General features: G+C 40.4%; 1 protein-coding gene across 2 annotated transcripts; it reads right to left on the bottom strand.

The window, feature by feature from the left end:
• Positions 1-194: 194 nt before the first annotated feature.
• LOC139654516 (very-long-chain enoyl-CoA reductase-like) lies at positions 195-12981 on the bottom strand. Of its 2 annotated transcripts, XM_071531610.1 has the most exons (15): positions 12958-12981; positions 10197-10229; positions 9423-9425; positions 7783-7833; positions 7590-7641; positions 6725-6769; positions 4563-4666; positions 4218-4333; positions 2434-2539; positions 1588-1660; positions 1441-1484; positions 1270-1334; positions 739-820; positions 568-613; positions 195-322 (listed from the first exon to the last, which is right to left on the bottom strand). In XM_071531610.1, exons 1-15 carry the CDS (start codon positions 12979-12981, stop codon positions 195-197), a joined length of 972 nt encoding a protein of 323 aa, XP_071387711.1. The 2 variants fall into 2 exon arrangements, with proteins under 2 accessions (XP_071387711.1, XP_071387710.1); XM_071531609.1 differs by lacking the exons at positions 9423-9425; positions 10197-10229.
• Between the last annotated feature and the right edge of the window lie 10250 nt (positions 12982-23231).

Here is a 23231-nt window from a genome sequence, read left to right as displayed (position 1 = left end):
TAGATCCCATGCCTACTCCTTCCAGTTCATCCAGTGATAACGAGGAACCTTGCATAGTGCTGGATTCAGGAGCAGCAAGCTTCTTCCCTTGGTGAAAAATACCATCAAACAATCACAATACTCCAGAGGGGGCTGCCCAGCCAATAAACACTCCTGCATACAGTAGACTGCAGTATTCCATGTTTCAGCCAGTATCAGAGAATGAGAGGGATGATCGCCATCCGGAGGCTGGGATAGTCCTTGAACTCCCGGCTGTAGGCTCTATGCTTTCCTTTGGCCCAGATGGTCATCTGGATGAACCCCAATACTGTGTACAATGCCACTGGAAGACAGAAATTGAATGTTATACAAAGGTGCATAAAGATGGAGGCCTCTTGGTTTGATGTAATTACCAAGACTTCTAATATAGCGGACAGAGAAGAATTGTCGTGTATCAAACCAATCCATGACCTCAGCATATTTTTACACCCTTATGGTCCTTGAGTCAGCCATCTTTATGTACCTGATCAGCTGGTCAGTAACTGGTGCCATTGTGCGGAAGTCAAAAGAAAAAGGTAATGTCCTTACCTGGCAAACATTGGGTCATGATGGAGAAGCTCACCCAAGCTCCAACCTGTGTCAAATGAGCATATAAATAGAGAAAAAAATATTTTTTTCCAATTAGCCCTCTTTTGAACAGTATGCTGCAAACATGTCAAGCCTGCATAGCACATAATTATAAGTGTTTTGTTGTATTACCTCATATGTGTAGTTTGGGCAGGACACAAAGAAGAATAGCCATGTGAAGGGATTCTTAGTTGGACTAGGGAACTTTCTGCCCCTGGACACTGCTGAACAATTAAAAAAACAAACATAAAACTTAAAGGAATACAAGTTTTTGGGAGATTGGCCCATTGGTTAAATTACCTGTTTGTACCTTTTGGATCATATTTCATGTAAATTTTACCAATCTCCTACACTAAACTACCAACGTAGCCGCATAAGATTTAAGATTACTTACCATTATCTTTAGAGCTGCTACAAGTGGTCATTTTCTCACTCATCATAGTGTATGCTAAACTGTTAGCATGGAGCGTAGGAGCCAATGATCTACCGGGGACACATAGATGATTTTGTTCTCATCACTTAACAGGTAAAGTGACCAACAAACCAGTCTCCCAAAAAATTTGATATATTCTTTTACGATCCAACCAACTACTGTATATTAAAACACATGAGAACCTGATGTTCATATTCTAAGTTCCTGAACTTAATAGAAAAAAGTGTAACTTCTCACCATCTCCTCTGAGATTATTCAGGGTCAAGTGAATGGAGAAGTTGCCAATCTCACACATCTGTAGTCACATCACAAACAAATATTACACACCTCACTGTGATACATACTGTATATATGTATTGGATATATTTATGTTGGGTCAGAGTGCTGTCAGCAGTACGTACCACAAATATGACTAGTGCATAGTTGACTTGTAGATCTCCATAAGCTGTGAAGAGAGATAGGTTTGAGCCAAAGGAAAAAGAGAAAGGGAAAGAAAATACGAGATTGTGTGTGTGTGTGTGTGTGTGTGTGTGTCTGAGCTGACTTACATGGTGGCGTATAAAGAGGGTGGTTGATATAGTAGGCCAACCAAGCTGAGAAGCCCCAATAATATGCACAATTCTGTGTGAGAATAGACAGAACAATATGTATGGTGGATGAAAATGAAAAAACACAAAAAATAAAATACTAACCATTTGATAATATTATTGCATGTTGTAGAATGAACCAAAAAAATTTTTAAATCCATGGGATACTTTGAAGTGGTGCTCATAAGGCATTATAAGGCATCATAAGCGCATTATAAGCACATTGTGGGGGCATGATAATTATTATAATTGGAGCATGATGTAATAAACACTTAGGGGAGGTTGAATACTTTATGGTGCAGCAACTGTACGGTTAATGGCATGATCTTAAATTGAATGTAATTTTCCGATGCTTGTCTGATGATTATGTTACAGGAAAAGTTTATCTCTGCTGCTAATGGGCTTATAATCTGCTTGTAAATCATCATAATGCACTTCAATTTAAGTGTTACCATTCAAATTCTGTAATTTGAGGCACAGGGGACGGTATGGGGCAAGGGGGAATCTATACAGCCTCATTTTCCCTTCAACTTAATAATAATTTCCCTTAAGCAACGCTGAGCAAAGTCTATTTTTGAACACGATAACTAGGATAGTCAAGTACCTCTCCTCATCAAGCCACAGCACCTTGAGACTGTTCCGAGCAACTTCTCTATTAGAAGTATTTTCCCTGCCCTTAGGCTAAAAGCAGCTTCACAACAGCTGGCACGGGAGAGCGAAAAAAAAGGAGGCCACGCGTTTTTTTATATCAAGAGCCGAGCCATCAGTGGAGACGCCGCTCTTCCTCAAGCGCAGCCGTGTCCTCACCCTGACGATCGTCCTGAGAGGCATGGTCCCGTGGGAGAAACGATGCACAAAGATAGTTTCAATCAGCCGCTTCACGTAGTGGCAGGTATGGCAGGCACAGGCTAGTCTGAGAGAGAGAGAGGGAGAGAGAGAGAGAGAGAGAGAGAGAGAGTGAGAGAGGGGAAGGAGAAAGGTTTGATAGAGGTCAAAAGTATAAATGTTCTTCATCACATGTTATATAAACATATGCAACATACATATTTGTCAAGAAGAATTGTATGAATGAAAAAAATATGGATTACAGCATTAAGAGGGTGTGCAAAATAACAGTAGTAGTAGCAGTAGTAGCAACAAAGCATACAGAGACAAAGAAAAAACAAATAAAATATATATGTGAAATTGGATGAATGAAATTTCTAAAAAAAATTATATATGAAATTTAAAACAAATGAGAGGCATATGAAGTAAAAGAGCATGTAAAATTACAGTATATATACAGGATGTGCAAAAATGTCTTCTACAGTTCTTCTCTTACAAGTCTTATTTATCACTCTGGTGAGTTGCTGGACAGTATCCTTATTTCAGCCTGCTGGTTGTGTCCATTTTCAGTCTTGCTGATGAATGTCTATGGTGTGAAGGAATTGGACGTCTTGCTTTCCTGAGGTTAGCTTCTTACTCTCTACTTTCTTTCTCTCTCCCTCCTGCAACTCTGCAATGGCAGTAATATGTCTGCCTGGTGCCTCAGTTCTTATCAAAACCTCTAACCCTATGTTCAGACAGAATGCAAAAAAATACAAAATGAGAGGTGGTGGGAATGCACATAAAGTCAGGAGGCGAACAAAGTTCACTCTAGGTGGCGTGAATTAACGCCACCTAGAGTGAGAAGTTTAGCCAGACGTTCGCCAGATGCCTGTAAATGTCTCCCCCCACCCTAGTATTTCTGTAAGGTGGCTAGAAGTCACCACGCATGTTACAACTGTTTTCTATGAGTTTGCTGTGTCCTTGATTATATTTAGATTTGCGTGTAGTGGATTACTTTAGTGGTGCTGCTGGCAAGGCTGATGCAAAAGTATTAACATGCAGCACGAGAGAATAAAAATTCTAATGCTGAAGCAGAGTTTCAACTAATCTACACGGTTTCATCAAGAAAGATGTTGACCAAAATCACTAATCATAATGGAACTACAGAAGGATGTTAACCCAAACAAATCATAATGGACTACAGAAAGATGTCAACCAAAACCACTAATCATAATGGGACTATAGAAAGATGTCAACCACTAATCAAAACCATTAATCATAATGGCTGGAATATAGATAGATGTTAATCAAAACCATTAATCATAATGGCTGGACTATAGAAAGATGTTAATCAATACCACTAATCATAATGGCTGGACTACAGAAAGATGTCAACCAAAACCACTAATCATAATGGGACTATAGAAAGATGTCAACCAAAACCACTAATCATAATGGGACTGTAGAAAGATGTCAACCAAAACCACTAATCATAATGGGACTGTAGAAAGATGTCAACCAAAACCACTAATCATAATGTAGAAAGATGTCAACCACTAATCAAAACCACCAATCATAATGGGACGAGAGAAACATGGCAACCAAAACCACTAATCAAAACCACCAATCATAATGGGACGAGAGAAACATGGCAACCAAAACCACTAATCATACTCAAGCACTAATCAAACTCATGCAGGTAAAGCCTCCTGTTTGAATGTTAGCTACAACCAACAACGCTACCACCTGCATTGTAGTTGAAATGTCTCTTTTTATCCACTTACGTGACAACGGGATAGGGACTGGAGGTGAAGGCATATCTGTGTGAGTAGATGTAGGGAACACGAAAGTAGAAGAGGAGGTAGGTGAGGAGGGGCCCGATGTACTCTGCTAGAAACACCTGAAAACCAGTCAGAAAAAAAGACCTGCAAAACTATAAAACTATACTATTTTATATAAAACTTGTATGCAGCCTAAATGGGAAGTCAGACGTCTATTAAAAACACAGCGATATAACAGTAAAACAGGCAAAAACATGTAAATGACTGCTTTCTCCAGGCGTTTCTCAATGATTTTGACCATTGGACAGTACTGGTACGTTCCTATTCTTGAGAGTGTGCTCTTCTCACCATAGTCCAGCCTAACTGTGGACCGAGATCTCTGAAGTACATGGTGGCAGTGGTCCCAACGGGTAGACTCTGTAAGATTTCGTCATCTTTCAGTGGTTTTCCCTCTGGAAAAATGAAGAAAAAAAAGACAAACTGGGGAACTATTTTACACGGAGGAGTTCAACTTCACCTTAAATGGTAGAAGCACGATACAAAATGCTGCTGGCGGGTGGTAGAATTGAGAAACAGCCTTTTTTTCCACATTATCAAAAATTTTTTTTAGAATACACAATGAATTTTGAAAAACTTTTTAAGTCCAAGGGTCATAAAATTTTCCTAAACCATAGAGGAGTTACAGAGGTTTTCATCTGACAATGACCATGTTTACATATGCACAAACAATGTGATTATAATGTGGTTCAGACAATAATGTGAGTAAGGAAGGAAAGGAAAGTCTGATTATGTTAGTGCCATTATGTGGAGTATTCTGGTTTTACTGGCATTAACAGAGACCAGTCAGAACATGTAAACACCTTCATCACAGTTCTTTAAGTGTGATCAAGTTGTTGCACATGGATGAAGTTGCACATGTTCTGTCCGTTTTTGTCATTTCCATTTGCATATGCCAATAACCACGTCACATGTAAACCAGATTATTAGGGGAGTTGTCACTTTATTTGAATCATGCAAATGGCTTAATCAAACTATTGTCTTAATCAGAGAATTTGGCAATTGTCATACTACTGTGCGCATGTTAATGTAGCCAATGATAAAATGGTGTAGCCTCAGATTGTAGGTCTTCAAGAAATTCCTCCTTGTCAAGTTGGAAGTCTGAGCAATTTTCCAGTACATGTTCTCTCTACCTGAAAGCTCAGGGTGACACTGCTCGCATAGATAATACGGACTACTAATTGGATGACATTTTTAGAATATCCTCAAGGGGAACTGGCCCAGATAGCTTTATAACCAAATTACATACTCTGTCTTTGCTTTTCAGTAACTAGATAGGCCTATAGTCCATTCAAAACAAGAGCATTGCAACATAATACCGCTTGGTAGGTTATTATTTATGTACTTTATCTTCAATGAATCCTCTGGTATGTCATTCTGGATGGCAAAATGACACGTCAATCTACCTACTATGGTCAAAATAAAGGAAGCACATGCATGAAGTCTTCCCTCAGGCATGGTAGCTCTGCAAAAGTGTGATATGCTTTTAATGGCTGTGCTCCACTTATGTAGTGAAGATCAGTCTCAAAGAACGATTCCATTCCACGAAGGCGTTGGTATAATGGCTAACACGAAACGATGAAAACACTAGGCCATGATCACATAGGATGCATTTACACCTTTTTTTCAGTCATTTGGTCAATGGTTGGTTTGCAGCAGATATCACGGTTGAGGCTCACAGCTGCACTTTATGTTTGAGCTGGAAGAAAACACATCCTATCTGATCACAGGTCTTGTTTATAGGGGCATTGCCACAGTTTACGCCACCATTACCATCAAAAAATAAACACATCATGGAATATAGGCGATAACATGGACTCGGATTTCCCTAGCTGTTTCAGGGATGACTGGATTGACTGCATCCAAGGGGGCATCAAGTCTGACTGTAGTGAGACTTAAAGCTGCGCTAGGTAAGATTTTTCTATAAAAATACACACGTCTTATCGGACTAAATCATGACACAGGGCTGCAACAGAGAAGAGTGTCCCATCCCCACTAATTGAGTCGCCGTAGATTCACCCCTATTTTCCCGGATGAAATTCTGGCCGCGGGCATAGACACTGGTGGGAAATCTTCACACACAGAAAGAGATGAATCGAAGCTTGAGAGTGAAATCCAAACTGTCGCTCCGTCCACAGAAAGCTGGACTCACCAACGTTAGATCTTTTCCTCTCTCTTCTCTTTGGTATCTTTGGTATAAAGCAGCACAGACCGGCCGGGTTGGTAAACATGAGCGTGCTGTGAGCAGTTTACTGATGACACCTTACAGAATTTCTGGGTAGTGAAGTTCAAATTTTTATAACAGTTTTAAACAGTTAACAGCTACCACTCGCTGCTATATGGAGATGCCATTCTGCAAAATTGCCGTGTACAACTTTAATGCTGGATTTAATTTATTATAACTATATTGCATTTATAAAACAGTAATAGATAATCATAACATGCCTACTTACTAGGATCAAGCTTTAAGGCCTGTCTAGCTGGATACCACTGAGGATCTGCACGCACACACACACACACACGCGCACACACACACACACACAGGCAGACAGACATAAATACAGGGCTGGAAGCAGGTAGACAGGCTCGGACAGACAACCTGGCATTGCACACAGAGTTTGGCTTCAGGCCCACTAATAATTAATCACAATGGAGTTGTGTTGAGCTCTGCTGCTCTGATGGATGCTGATGGCCTAAGGCTTGGCAAACATTTGCTAACCTTTCTGACTAGACACTCGCTGACGGTAGAAGCTCTGCAGCATTCAGAGGGGTAAACAACCAATTATGTTTTTAACAGTACATCTCCCTGGGGAAGTGATGTGATATTGATGGATTGTGAGATGATTTAAACAGTATTAATGATCATTTATATCTAGAAAATGTGTTCAATATTTTGCTTAAATACACAATATAGGATGTAAAAAACAATACAATGCGAATAAATATCTTAGATATTGATTTAGGTCTATTGATCCTGTAGTTGTTATACGGTAACACTTTACATAAAGTGTTCATTAACTAATGCATTTACTAACATGAATTAAATATGAATAACAACATTATCAAAGATTAAGTAATGTTAAATGCACATGAACAACTGCATTAATTAATGTTGTTATACATGTTTGTTAATAATATTCCGTGACAATAATGTATTCATCCTACTCCAATCCCTTTTCCAAAGGGAAACAAGATAACATGATTGCCACCAAAGAACCACACAATAATAATATCACAGAACCAGTAAATAAGATGACCAGTGCAGGACCACTACATTGTTTGATGTAAACATTGCATCATTTTGATATAAGCACTCACATGATCTGTGAAAAAGACTCTTGATTTCTCCTATCGTGGAGTAGGGCTCCACCTGAATGGAATTGAACATAAAGTATGTCATCTTGATGTACTAGTAAAGTGTTAAATTATGTTCTACTGGTCACAGAGTATTAATTTGAGCCTCTTACAGCATCATAATCAGGAAGAGTCTCTTCAAGCTAACACAACGTACCTTATCTAGAAAGCAAAGCTGCTCCCTTGTCCTGGCGTCCAGGACCTCCACCTGTGGCCAGAAACAGCATAGATGAACATGACCCAGTCTATAGAAAAAGTCTATAGACAAGCGGCTGTCAAAAGATAATAACCAACTACATTTACATTTTAGGCATTTGCTTGTCCCCCCTTCCATATTTCCACTGGTCTTTCACTCCTCCCACCATCTGCCATCACCAGAAACTCTGAAAGCTTTAGCTCCGTTTGCTCTGGAAGAACAGCGCCCTCTTCCTGTTTTGTGCCGTAAAGCAATCCAGCAGATTTCCTGCCAAATCTGACCCGGTGGCTCACAATGTAAAATGCAGAGTAGAGTTCTCAGCGATGGTCTCGTTTGTTTACTGTAATTGTATTAATGTCTCAAAATTAATGTGGTAATGATTTATTGTTGATGTTAAAATGATACATGTAGCACCTTTAAAGAAATTCAATCCAGGTAGAATTCTTTTAAAATGTTAATGCTAATGCTAAATTTGCATTATTGTTAATTTGTCAAGTATCATTTATGTCTATCAAACCACAGTTCAAGACCAACTTGCCAGCCACAAAGAAACATAAACTGGAAAGTCTCCTGTATGATAGCAGATCATTTGTCTTGGATGTCCACTACACAGAGACTACAGGTTCTAATCCTGTTGAGATGAAAATTCAGGATGTGGCCAATCTGTTGATGGTCTGCAGACTTTGCCTCTGGGTGCCGCCTCAGCAGCAAAACCACAGTCCGGCAGTAAAAGCCTGATCCACCCAGCGGATCCACCTCCACATCACTCTCAGCATAGACTCTAAAGATTGTTCCCATCCATTATCGGATGCCTGGAAGAGGGTCATAGGTTGTAAGTTTGAGATGGAGTAAACTTTGATGTTGGCATTGTGTGGACGCACTCTGACATCAGCGTCAAATATATTCTTGGCTCAAGACGTTCAGCTAGATGAAAGGATAAGGAATTTTCATGCTATAGATTTCTTCTTTAAATATGAAAATGGGGTAATTTGGGTAAAAGATCACAGGTGGTATCCTTAAAGTGATGTTGAACATTGCTAGCACCTTGGGTTGTGTAATTTGTGTAAATAGGCAAAAAAAAGTGAGACTCGTTATTTTATATATTGACAGAATCTGCTTTGTTCTTGTTCGTTTATGTGCTGGAAGTGTGATTTTCGGACCTGTTCCAAAATTCACCATCACTTTAAGTAAGACATTGAATCCCTACTTGCTCCTGGGGCACTGAGCTCTGACCTCTCGGGTGAAATACATATTTAGATCAGAGGGACTTTAAAATTGCAAATTAAACTGTGTGCAATATGGTAAAAGTGCTTTAAAAAAATCCTAAAAATAATATCTCTCAGTATGAGCTTTAAAGATTGTTTCCATCCATAATCGGATGGAAAGGTAGAGGGGTCATAGATTGCACAGATTATTCATCCATTTTGGCATTGGCTAAGCAGAGGAAGTGCCCTGACATCCGTGTGAACATCAATTACAGGCTGCTGTGCTGCACTTGTTAAAGGACGCCGCTCCCCTCCCAGTCCCGTGACACAGGGAAGGGCAGGGTGTACTGCTGTAATTGAGTGCATTTGTAATTGGGTGGCAGCTGCAAAACAAACCGACTCCTAAACATGACAGATCGAGTAACAAGAGTGTTCACACTGCAAGCGACTTGTTCCAGGTCAAGTTTATTTATGTAGCCCATATACCATACTAGAACCCATTTATAACATGAAAGATCAATGTATTATTCCAATTCTTAAGTTTCTTCCAGTTTATTTACAGTATGTCTGACAATTAGTTCAAGGTTCTACCTGTAGCATATTCATATCAACAAATAATTATGACATTAATATAATTACTTTAAACGAATGAGGCCATCACTGAGAGGACTGTCAGTCTCTACCGGCCTCTACACTGCAGTTACATTGTGTGCCAGCGGTTCAGATTTGGCGGGGAAATCTGCTGGATTGCTTTACAGCACAAAGGACTATTGCTTTACGGCACAAAACATGAACAGTTTTTGCTTGGTAAGTAATACACAGCTTTATTCCAGTTTTTCTATAGATTGAATTTCACATTAGCTTCCCTCGTCTGAACGCATATTGGCTCTGTTATCAAAGCTCTTATTGGCTCTTATCCTTCTTCAAAGTGTGAGTGATGCCAGAGGGGGAGTGGTCTTGTTTTTGAGGAGCACAAAATGCTATAGATAGCACCTTTAGACAAATAAAGAGGGAGAAGTGGTGCGAATGATGTCAGGTAAACATGAAAGACTGATCTAGCTTGCCCAACAAAAAACACAAGCTGATTATCCAGTTTACTTGATGTGACCATGTAAATATAACAATGGTATTTTCTACCCAATGTAATGGCACAACCCAAGTTCATCTCACCAGGTGGCCTACTGCCCGAGTGCGCCTGGTTTTCTCTTTTCCGCTTTTCTCAATCAGAATAATGAGGGTGGCTGAGTCCAGTTGCAAGAGGTAAGGGTCTTGTCCTGCTGGTTTGTAGCACAGATCTTTTTAATCTTAATTAGACCATGTCAGTAGTGATGTACGGCATATGCATGGAGGATGGTGGGGGGCGCACCACAATTTGCCCTGAAAGCACTCCATACTGTGCTGCTCAGCAGAGCTGTCCTAGCTAAATTGGTTCCCTTACTGGACAGTGTAATAACCCGCTAATGGATACCTAAAGATTTGCTGAGTGCACAGTCAAAGAAGAGAGAGGGAGGGAGGGAGGAAGAGAGAGAGACAGAGAGAGAGAGAGAGAGAGAGAAAACTCTCTACAATGGCCTCTCCACCACATACCATATACTTTGCTGTTGATATTTCAAAAAGTGACAAGCTTGGCAAGTCATTTTTATCTTGTATTCAGTTTTTTTCAACCTTACTTCAGGATATGTTTAGTCAAATTATTTCTTTTCTCTTTTGCTTGATTCATGTCAATACCATTTCTTTTAAGACAATGAATTACATTTTCAAACAAGAAATTGGTTTTACTGTAAGACAATTCCCCTTGTTTCAACCAAACGTCTTCAAACAAGTTACTTAAAAAAAAAGTTAAATTTCTTGAAACCAGCAAAATTATCTGCCAGTGTGAGATAATTTGACTCAAAATATCCTGGAAAAAGCTTGATAAGTCTGGATACAAAATATAACCCTTTTCCAAGGTCATCGTTTTTTTGTTTTTGTTTTTTTTTCCAGTGTGTGTTCATGTGTGTTCATGCATTGCAGGACTTGAGCACATGGCATGCTGACACCTCGGTGAAGGGGCATCTTGGGAGATGGGTTTGTTTTGTTTCCCCCATCTGCTAACCTTCCCAATTGCATTATGGGAGGCATGAGTCTGCGCGGTCGCAAAGAGCATCAGGGGTGTCATTAGGCCTGTGTGTTGTACAACAGTGTGTACTTCGGTGGTGCTGTGCCCTTGCAAATCTGATTATCAGACGCCTCTGTCCTCTCGGGGGGGGTTGCAGGGCGCTGCTGACAGCACAGGTCACGTATGTATGTGCTTGTCAGGGCTTTGTGAGTGTGTGTGTGTGTGTGTGGGTGGGCTGTAAAGAGGTTTTTCAATGCGATTTGAAAGACAGATACTGTACTTTCCTTCGATCCTCCAAGGAACACAGGGGGAGACAACTGAAGGAGTCTCTCGGACCTAATAGCTCCACATAATGTGAAAGCTGATGAATGTAATGGCTGATCTTGAACCGCGGCGTCATTACATCAAACCCTAATTGACCATGATAGTATCTAAGCTGATTAGCTGCGTACGGCTGCCCAACCTTTGCTCAGCCTTCGGCGACGTTGTCCACATTCTGCACCGGACAGAATCCTTGCTGTAAATCAGCTTTCTCTTCAATCCGGAAAAGTAATCAATTAAGCACTCAGCTGATTCTTCGCGTGCTACCAATTGACAGTCTGCCCTAAATTTGCTTTAACCTCCTGCCCCACTAGCTGTAAATACACTAGTGAGGATGATTGATGGACAAGCGTGCTCTAACACTGCTCTGACAGCTGAATGACTGGCAGATCAGCTGAGCTTTCTAAACCACAGGCTGAATTTTGACAGAAGAATAGTGGCACTACCATGGCCTACTATGGCTGTTCTTCATACAAGAGTAAGTGAGCAAAAGCATCTACTACAACTCATATTTACACCGAAGACTGCTCTTTGAATTTCCACTCAAAATGTCATCTATAATCTATGACTTTCAAGGGAGAAAGCTGTAACTTTTTTTTTTCGAGCCATGTGAATGTGCTAATGTGGAGCGTGTTATAAATTAGCCTAGGAGTTCTCAGGCCTGTTGCACTTAGACCAAATTACTCCAAGTCAAGCTCTGTGAAGCGAGATCGAAGGCGAGAGAGAAGTCATATCAAAGAACGCTCCAGCTGCCGGCTTTATCTGCACTGAATCGGACCACGGAGACCCCTCCTGAAACTTTAAACCCACTTTTGTGCCTTTGGAATTCAGCGAGCCATCATTTTTGTCTCACCAGCTCGTAATGAGGCCCCCCTCGCTGACCGGGGTGAGATCGCCCTAAATACGTCAGGCTGACATGCATTTTAAAAGTCACCATGTCTTCAGCAATTTCAGCACCCCCTCCATGTGTTGTCTTCTGAATCTCTGAACAGTTTATTTCAAAAGATAATATTCAAAAACAACTATTTTCCCAGTCGATGTGGAATGACTGTCAACGCGGAGCAGTTTGTCAGCTTGACAGCTTCTCAGTAAGGTACTTAACCGAACAATGCATTCCCATTTTTCTACTAAATAACGCTCCGAGTCTGTAGCCTGGGATGACTCCTCGGTACAATACTGCATTCTTCGCAAAGAAGTTTCTCCTTCCTTCTCCAAGAATCAATATCATTACAGAAATGGACTGATGTGACCCAACATCATTCGACTAATGATTTCTGGCCCAGTTCTGCTCGACTTCTGTTGAATATTGCTCAAAGGAAAGTGTTGCTCAAATGAGGCCTTGAGAATTGCAGCATGCTTAGAGATTTAAAACTCTGAAATCTCAATCGGAAAAGGCAGGGACATAAGTCTCGAACTGATTCCTGTGCATTCATCCAATTTCCCTGGAAATTAACATAATAAAAAAATAGCAATGAAATTGTGACCTGATACATTTAGACTCCCAAGACTTACCTCAAAGAAGGTGGTCCGGCTCATGGTGGTGGATTATTGTTATGATGTCCTCTGTGCTTGGGGTGAAGAACGCCCTTAAACATCAGCACAAGCAAAAACACACTCACACACTCATTCCTCACACTCTTGCACAAGTAGTTCCTCTCCTTTCGAGGACAATCCCTGGACTGACCCCTTATTCTTCCCAGCCTCCTTCTCTCCCTATGCCTTCTCTCTCTCTCTCTCTCTCCCTCTCTCTCTCTCACCATTCATCCGAGATAGCGCAAGGACAGGGTATCACCAGAGGCACTTCAGAAACTCTCTACCTCCTCTCCCTCCCACTTCTCCTGCATCCCTCTGTCCCTCTTTCTCTGTTTGCCAGAGGATCTTTGGAGGAAGCACTTGGCAGAGTCCAACTTGGCTAGAGTAAGCAGACGCCCACCTGAGACTGAGACACAGCACAAAAAACGTGAAAAGTGCAGGAAAATGATGAGGATATGAGACAAAAGATTAAATTTTAACTATCCCTGTGGTTAAACTGGGTCGTTGCAGCAGCAAAATAATAATAGGATACAGCAGAGAAAAGATAACCCTACCCCAAATGAAAATAGAATATAAACACCAACATAGCAACCAACAATTTCTGTGTTTCAAGAATATATTAAATGGAAATGCATGAATGAAAGGTGTGGGGGGGAAAAGGTTACAGCAGTTGAACATACAAAGAAAAATGAAAAGAAATATGCGCAATATGAAAATATACTAGAAAATGTAAAACATGCAGTATGACATAAGTGAGGAATAATACAAATATTGAGACATGAAGAAAATGTGAGTAGAGACCTAGCTGGATGTAATAACATTTATAACTCATTCCACCACATGCCACGGAGAGAGTTACGACATGAACCGCCTTCGTCTTCAGCTCCGGTGCTCAGTTGTGTCAGCAGAAGATGAACCCACCAGGGGTGAAAAGAGCACCAAAATATCCTACCCAAGTAGAAGTACTCTTACTTTGCTGAAATTTTCAAGACATCTCCATTGTGGAAAGTGACACACCTCCACCAGGGAAGTTATGTGACCTCAACTGCCAAGGAAGAATCTTTATGTTAAACTAGTGGCTAACCGCTTTGGTTAGTGTGTTGTTTTAACAACGGAGGACTTATTTATATAATTACCACTGATTGGTAAAATGTCTTATATTCCGTGTCCTTTTCAATTGCATGATTTGTATTTTGAATTTGCGGTCGATAATTGGCTGGTTAGAAGCTAGGCTATGCTAAAATAACATATAGCGACGACTAGCTGGCACCATAGGCCAATAACAGCAGGGATTAATGATGGCTTTATGGGTGCCATCACCACCACAAGGATTACATGAAACATTTATTCTAACATAAATTACTCTATGTATGAAGTGTCCTTGGATTAAAAATAAATAAATACATTTACAACAATGTTACCCTGTTGATATAACTAGCTATCAAGCTAGCTAGCGAACTAGCTAGACAACAACCTGGCTAACAACAAAACAATAATACTGTCGCTGGATGCATGGATAGTAGATGTAATTTACCTTATAGACAGTTGACAAAATTTTGCACTGTGGTTCTCAGTCACTCCCATAAACACTCATTAGGCCACAAATGCCCCGAGTGGATAGAACGGAGATTTTTGTTATTGATCTGGTATTGAATTGAATACCAAATCAACAACAAAATCCATATTTTATTTGAAACTTTCTCATACCACCATTAGTGCAAATAACATTGTAGATTGATCAGACACCATTGAATGAGCACCAATATGGCAACAACTGACTATTTACAACTGACACCCCCAAAAACATGTGCATTTGCAATTCTCAGCATATAAAAAGGAAGGCTTGGCGCAGCATTAAGGTCCTCTAGATCTGCCATGATTATAGACATGATTATTATTGGCCTGTAAAGTGCACAGTGTCCAATCATCAAATTGTGGTCTGTGCCTTCATAAAGAGCCTACATCTTCGAGACTCTAAGCAGGTTATTTATTTAAACTTTTGATGCAAAAAATACATAGTAAGCTTTGAATATTTTTCAAAATGTCATGAGAAAAAATGTTGTTATTCTGTGTCACAAAGCATGAGGAAATTCTTTAATATTCATAATTAACAAAAACAATTATATAGTTCTTTTAAATGAGCGTACACGTTTTCCAAGCAGACGTGAGATTGATTTTAGGGCTACAACAAAGATTGAATTTACCATACTGTAAAAATGGTGGATCACATCAACCCTCCCTCTAAAACAATTTTAATGTTCTTCACATGCTTTCTCATGGCTTGGGTTTCAGTGATACGCCTCTGTGTAGGATTTATTTCTATACTCAATACTAGAGTTATTTTTTAGCTATTATAATGAATGCTATACCAGTCGGCCACTTGAATGTATATGGAGAGCAGCCTATTACTGTTGCAGCTGGATGTAATATCTATGCCTGCTCAACTTTTCCACTTGCATGGCCACTGAATGAATTAAGAGCTGAAAACATGTATACAGTTGAATTGTGAGATGGTTAAAGGTGCAACACCGATAAGAGCTTTGAAGGTGGTATGGCACTTGTATGACGAGACTGTTTCCGAGTGCAGGGTAATGGCCTCTGGGCGTTCACATCTGAACTCTGTGCAACCAATGATCACTCTCACATTTGGGCTGTACTGCTGGAATTTCACTGGCATACTCCTCACTTGCTTATGTGTCATCCACAGCGGAACTGATCCCAAAACGAGGCATAAGTAATTGGACCATGTGATGATTACACGGCTCACTGTTTTTGTGCTCACCCCAAATATGTCCAGAATATCACCTTGCTTTGGACCAATAGATGCGCTTTGATGCAGATGGCTCTATGGATCTTCAAAACACATAAAATGTGTGTTTTGATGAAAATCCTGTAAAGTAACAGAAGTCTTTATCAGAAACATGCCATCTATCCATGAGGGGTCCAGAGAGGATGAAGTGAAGAACCATCTCCATTAAGTGCACCTGCTGAAACATAAGCAACTAATGAAAACTCAAGTAAACTACCAATTTAGCACAAATAGCCAAACTGCAGTGCTGTTAAATGAGTTTTAAATGTTAGCATAAATTTCTACTATTAACATTTCACTTTAAGTACTTTCCATTAACAAAAAAATCCCAAATTAATTAATATCAAAATAACTTTGTAAAACACTTAAATGAAGTGTTACAATTATTTGGTCACCTGTACATTTTATGGTCTTTTCTTAGTGAGTTTGATTTAATGTTAAAGATACCAGCGTATCTGAACAATGTAAATATCCCTGACATCAATTCAGACACACGATACTGTATTTACCTAGGTAATAAGTAGTAGGCTAATCAATGTTAACCTTGCTTGCGGTTTACCAATGTAAGATCAGGGCATCCAATTCCGGACAGCATATGACCAAAAAATCACAATCATATACCAATATATTTCATCCTGTACTGTTTTCGCTGAAGTTTCTCATAAATTAACAATCCTCCATCTGTCTTTTTTAAAGTTTAATATCGCTTTTACCTTAACTTGTAATTGATTTTCTTCCAGTCCCTGCAAATGGATGATAGCGCACCTATTTTTGAGATTAAAAATTCGTATCCAATTCCGGACACTTACTTTCGTCCGGGTCGGTGTATTCATATACTCAATATTAACCCTTTATTAACCCTTCCTGTTCCTTCACAATGTTACAGATACTTGTAAGAAGTGCAAGCTATGTACTCAAAGCTCTTATTTTTCCATTTATCAGCCAATACCGATTCTCTGAAGTAACCGTCGCCAAAAGTGGGATTTAAGGCTTCCCGCTTCTTGTTCGTTACTAAGTTCGTAACTTAGTGTTTTATATGCTTAAATGTGATACCTAAAAATACTGGTAAACACCGGAAATTACGCGAGTGACCAAGTGGCCGGAATTGAGTACAGTGTCCGGAATTGGATACAATTCCATTATGTGTATGTAACGTCATTCACAAAGCAGCAATTGTAATGACAGAAACAGCAGTTAGCACATTGCAGTTAGACATTGCTGTATTTTGTTTTGCTTTGTTTGCAACCTTATAACACAGCTAATTTTCCAACCTAGCAAGCTTTTACAATCCAACTGTCAACACTACAACTATTTCTGCGCACAAACCCTCACAGGCAATAATACCCTTTAACTAAAATACTAAAAACAAGCGCTAACACAATTAACATAACTTGCTAACGTTGTTAGCCGTTAATGTCGTTAGCAAGCAAGTACATTCACCTGGGGCTGGATAGCAATCGCAGTCATGATCCTGAATCGTAATTGCTGCATCAAGAAGCTCCACTTCATCTTCCATCTCCTCTTCAAAGCCAACATCGCCTCTCCCTCTCGATGTGGCTGTCCCTCGGGTTTAGTCTTCTTAGCAAATCTGGAAGGGACCGACTGCGCTTTAAGGTACTTGCGGCCATACTCCACATGAATAAGTACATTGCTCCTGTTGAAGTGCGCTGTACACACGCAAGTACTGCCTCTCCTAACGGTGAAATCGGCTCCCTCGTCTCTCCTTAATAGCATGAATCCATTTCTTTAGTTGGTCTACATCAGAAGGAACGCTATGGAATGATAAGGGTGTTTCTTAAAGTGGAACGCTGCAAAATTGACTGCTATTAGTCTCCGCCATTACTGGTGACTGTTAATCTAATCAGAAAAATGTTACTCCTACATCCTGCATACCCAGAAATGTAAGCTACGTTCAACCGGCGCCTAAGTCATGTCCCCTTCTGGGGGATAAACAAGCCGCATGAGAACTTAACACCTAGATGCCCTAGCTGTCTGGCTCTAGCACTGTTAGCTAGAGCTCCATAGCTTGCTCTGTTGTCTTTTTCTCCACTGGTCGCCTTGTTTCTCAAAAGCGGATTCAGAAAATGAAAACAAGCTGAGCATGTACTCATTCAGGCTGCTTACTGCTACTTCAGCATGTAGAGGCTGAGAAAATAGGCTGCTGAGGAGTTCGACCAGACCACTGAGGGCCTCAGGCAGAATGTAAACAATGAGATGGACAGCAAGGTCAGTGATTTGGGTAAGAAGGAACATATGTGTGGGTCTCCCAGGTGAAAGACAATTTGCAATGGTTCTGCTTACAGTAGTGGTTCTGCCTAATGCTGACTGCCAAAAAATGTTATAATGACCAAGGTTTGTACAGTCTGTCATTCACTAAATCATGATACAGATAGAGTGTGAACAGTTGATTGACTCATCTGCTGACACCAGAGAGTAATAAGATGTTCTTTGGATAAGACAATTTATGTTGTATCAGTACAGTGTGTGTGTGTGTGTGTGTGTGTGTGTGTGTGTGCAGTGCTACAGAATAGTACATAAAGCTTGACAACAGCATGACCTATTCATGACTAAAGTTTTGTGAGGAACAAATGAATACAAAACCTGAAACCCCCACCTAAAAATAGTGCACTACCAGTTGTATCTGGAAGCACTTTAAAGCCACTGTAGATCCAACCCAGGTGGTCTGCAAACCGTAGAGTCAGCAGAGGCAAGGATGTTGAACATCTTAGATCTGCCATGCACAATCACTTGCATTTCAAGCATCTGACCTTTGATACCTACCCAAACCCCCAATTCCCCCAAATACCACACCAACCACAACACAGCCCTGTCCTGCACCCTAATTGCCTCTTCAATGCCACATACCGTAGGTGTTTTTAATGCCAAGATGGCATATCAACCAAATCTTCCTACAAATACAGTTAGGATTTGCCTTGATCCAATGCCTAAAACAAGGGATCTATAGTTTAATAATTAGTCAGTTCATAATTGACTATTCAATGTCCTCCCGTTGGGGTTGGGGTGGTGGGGTTCATGCAGTTGCATACACGAATACTTGTTCAGAGTTAGGATGAGGATTGCTTTTCAGCGAGCATAAAAGGGATTGCATGAGTAATGTAGTGTGAGCAACTGGGTTGATGTGTCGCTCCAATTGACTTTGGGCAGTGCGAGAGGCTCCAATTGCATTTATGTCATGGTCTGCAGCTACAAAGTTTTGAACAGGTAAATCATGCATTTTTTTGCTGCTTTGGCATTGCCTTTCATAATGTTATGCTGTTTTAATGAGTTAACATACCTTGCTAGCAAGCAGTAATTAGGTGGCATTAACAGAAAAAACTCAATAAAATGACTTGAGAGCTTACCATCGACACTCATCATTTTTTAGATATTTATTCCTGTGGTCTTTCACTGAAAAGTTGTAGAGAACTGGGAAGCTTTGAATGGCTGAAATGAACTTCTCATCCATTTTGCACTTGCCAGGTGGAAATATTGTTCATAGAATGAAATCACATCAGTAGGAAAACAAGGAAGCGTCAAAATCTGATTGGCTGTTCACGGGCGATGACTGAGAAAAGTTCCGCTGTGATCAACTTTTCTGGGCCGACAAACTTGCAGACCATCCACACATTGGCCGAGTTTCCCTGATCGCTCAGCTCTATAGGAAATGTGAGAACGCATGGTTAGTCATCTGGGCTATTTGTTGCTCTAACTTTGAAAGAGAGCAAGTAGGGGGGCACAGTGCACCCAGTGACCAAGGCAACAGACAACAGACCTTAGTGTTTCACCAGTGAGGGAGCAAGTGTACTTACTGTAGATCTTAGAGGACAATTCAAGTGTTGTCACTCCAGTGTCCTCTGGCATCGGTACTTGAGGGGATACAGCAAGGCTGCTGCTACCTCTTTGTCAGACTCTGTACTTGTTGCTTTTTTGCTGTAGACTTCACTGCAATGATTTTTGGAAGAAATCAGTATTATAAACCTATTTTAACACTAGAAATACAATAGTAATCTACCTGATTCTACCACAACATAAACACAGCACCCTCAAACTACTGAATGCAGCTTCTCCAAAACAGTTGCTTTAACGACAGTGAAACTATTGGCTATGGGAAAGTATCATGCAGGATATTCATATTTCTCTTACACTGCATGCTATAGTATACAGTAGAGCATATGGTTTATATGGAGTTAGTCCATTGCACTTACTTCTACTTAATAAACCATATTGAAGCAACTAATGTGTGTCTACATGTGTCTAGCATAACTTTTTGTTCTCCATGATTTGTTAATTTTATCGTTAGTCACATTACACAGCATTGTGGGCTGTTTTTTTTTTTTACTCTTGGATACCCAATTTTTTCCGATGTGTACTCAATCAAAGCAAATCATCCAGGCATGTTCAGTGGTGTCATTTTGAAGAGAAATTACCCTCCAGATGTTTTTACTGATCATACTGGAAAAAGCCTGCTAATCAGTAGAAGGGTATGGCTGCACACACTCTCGCTTGACACACACATTTTGTTATTTTGTTCAAGTTCTAACTGACATTATTACAGAAAATTCAGGCCTTACAACCAATTTTCAAGCAACTGGATATTGGTTTGTATCATTATGTCTCAATGAAATCTCCAAATAGCACACATTAGTATCAGGATTGGTTATAAGGTCTGATATCGCTTATTGCAGGTTTAAAGGTCCAAATTTCAAACTTTGAAAGGCCATAACTGCTACACTGCTGGTCTGAATTTGATGAAACTTGGAGAGATGCATCTTGTTACTTATTTGGAGCGAACTGTTTACCTGTTCAGTTTGTAGAACCTGTGACGGTTTGATGATAAATCTTATTGATATTTTGATAAATTGAAAGCAAATAAAATGATCCAATATAAAAACTATACTACAGTGAAAAAAAGTATTGAAGGATCAGGATTACTATTCAGTCTTGATGTGCTGCATCACCAGACTGTTTCTTGTTAAGTTGTATTTGTTGTTTGCATAACTTAGCTGATTTTGTAATGACCCCACAGGCTTCCTCCATGTGGGATTAGGCTGTCCTCTGCTGGTTAATATGGTCAGTGATTCTAAGTGAGGGTCAGCACTGATCATTATTTACCCTCCTGACTTCCATCATAGCTGCACTGACAACTTACGTCCAAGCTTCAACCTCATACTGACAACAACCAAGAAATCAGTTCATTCAGTTAACAATTTCATTGCATTGATAGGACAGAGACATTTGAATTATCTTTACACTACCTTGCTTGTATAAGAACTTCCCTACCTATTATAACAGAGGACATCTTTCCAAACTAAAGCCTTTTATTTCATGGAGTGACAGTTATCTTTGATTGGTTCCCATTTACTCAGAGACATCAGAGACATTCTCGGGGTAATTTAACTTCATTTACAAAATCCTTTCCGGGAAAAAAAGCATTGCCTGAAGCTACTTACTACCCCTTATTTTTTGCACTCAGTCTTTAGGAGAAGGTGTCAATTTTGTTAAAATGCTGGATATCTCATCTTAGAACAAAACTCTAATTGCCTTTAGTGTCTAGCTCTCTGTCTCGGCTCATTTTAATTTGGAGCTTGTTTTTTTAGGAAGCTAAATTAGCTGTGTCATTTGCATCTGAACGTCAGCGCCAAGTAAGGGTTTGGTAGAGGAAATCACCGGCCTTGGATTCCGAAGGTTTGAGGGGGGGGAAGTTTGCGGAGGCTCGTCATGATGTCTCACAGCATTTCACCGCTTAGTCATGGCAGCTGCCTCCCATGATCAAAAGTTTTGAGTGTGCACCGCGGCCAAGGCATGTCGCCCGAAGGTCGGGGGGGGGGGGGGGGGGGGGGGTCGTTATTGACTCCGCCATCAGCCTGCATCACCCTCAAACCTCTGAGGATGCCGGCTCATTGTAGTCCGGGGGGGCTTTTTTTTTTTTTTTTTTTACCTGCAGTCGTTGTTGGTCCTCTAAATGAGCAACCGGCAGTTTGGAAGTGTCGAGATGGGGGAATTTAGATGGAAGGGGGGGGGGGGGGGCGGGGGGCCGGAGGCTATCGCTAAATGCAATCGGCACACTGCAGGGTGAGGGGGTGTGATGACGGCTGGCAGGATGTCTCCTTCCACTCTCCTCACATAGATCTGAGGCTGCGGCCCTGTGCAGGCACACTCTGAAGTTTGACGCTGAAACGGTGGAGGTTTCGATGCAAGTGAAAATTGCGGGCGATGTATATAAGGCATATGTACAGTATGTGCGCGCATTAATGTTTACATATGTGCATATGCCTCTGCGGAAACCCCTCGGGTGTTTTTCATTTATTCCATTTTGTCAAGGGCCCTTGAAGGGTTAGAGAGGTACGGACTGGAATACAAATCAGCCAGGCGGTTGGCATGCCTGATGAATATCAGCCTGCTTTAAAGTCTCCTTTAAAACCGATGCATGCTTAAGTTCATTTCATTAATTCCATACTGCACCAAATACACTATTCTACCAATTCACAGTCTGCAATGTGTCTACTGCAAATTGCAATCCACAGACTAATCTACAGTATAGAAAAAGCAAATTGCATTTTAGTCAGTTATGGTCTACTGCACATTATTTGATCATAATATAGCAGCACAAGTGGTGCCTTTCCAGTAGGGGGAGATAGAGACCCAGCACTGGTGCAGCACAGATATACTGTAGAATCAGTTATTGGATAGACCAGGCTTCTCTTTAATTCTTAAATTGCTTTCTTTCAAGTATCTCTGTTTGATCATCTTTAAGAGATTCTGGCTTCTGTTAAGGTATCTAGCTTGACAGACACGATCCTGCCTGCCTGCTGTTGTTCTCAATATGAACTCTGTACCTTAAGGTAAACGTGCATTTAATATAAAGCTCATGCATGATATGAAGCCACAGTAAAGACACATCCTCTCTCATGCAGCTCTACCCCTCCCTTATCGGACCTGTACGCAGCTTCCCTGTTTATCCCTAAAGCAGCCTGTCTATGACCCCAGCTAAATATACAGTACAGTCATCAACACATGTATGGTTTATACAGAGCAAAAATAAGTAAATTATATTACAATAATGATGATTATGTGGTAAGAAAGAGCAAATACTGAATAAAGCATAACAATCAAAAGCAATTTTACCACTATGCTCTAATGTTTTCACTGTCAAAGGGACTGACTGAGGCTTTTGATACAAGGACTGGTAGTGTGTGACAGTTAAACATGAATTACACATGAAATAACTTATATTCAATTTCTATAGCCAAGGAAGTTCTAAGCATGGGCGGTTAAAGACTGCCTCCTGTAAGTATCGACTGGTTAGTTTTCTCTTTCATTTCATAGAGAGATACTGCTGCTTAGAAATTGTTTTCACCCACATTTAATCAGTGAGGGACCAGATGAAGTGAGGATACTATGGGGGACTGGTTACTCTTGTGTACTTTCCAAGCCAAAAACAACC

This window comes from Centroberyx affinis, unplaced genomic scaffold, assembly GCF_046629955.1.
Source record: "Centroberyx affinis isolate AG114_WGS23_722 - 3 ecotype Tasmania unplaced genomic scaffold, CSIRO-AGI_Caff_v1 ptg002102l_1, whole genome shotgun sequence".
NCBI classification, from domain to species: domain Eukaryota; kingdom Metazoa; phylum Chordata; class Actinopteri; order Beryciformes; family Berycidae; genus Centroberyx; species Centroberyx affinis.
This window is presented reverse-complemented; position numbering and strand designations above follow the sequence as displayed.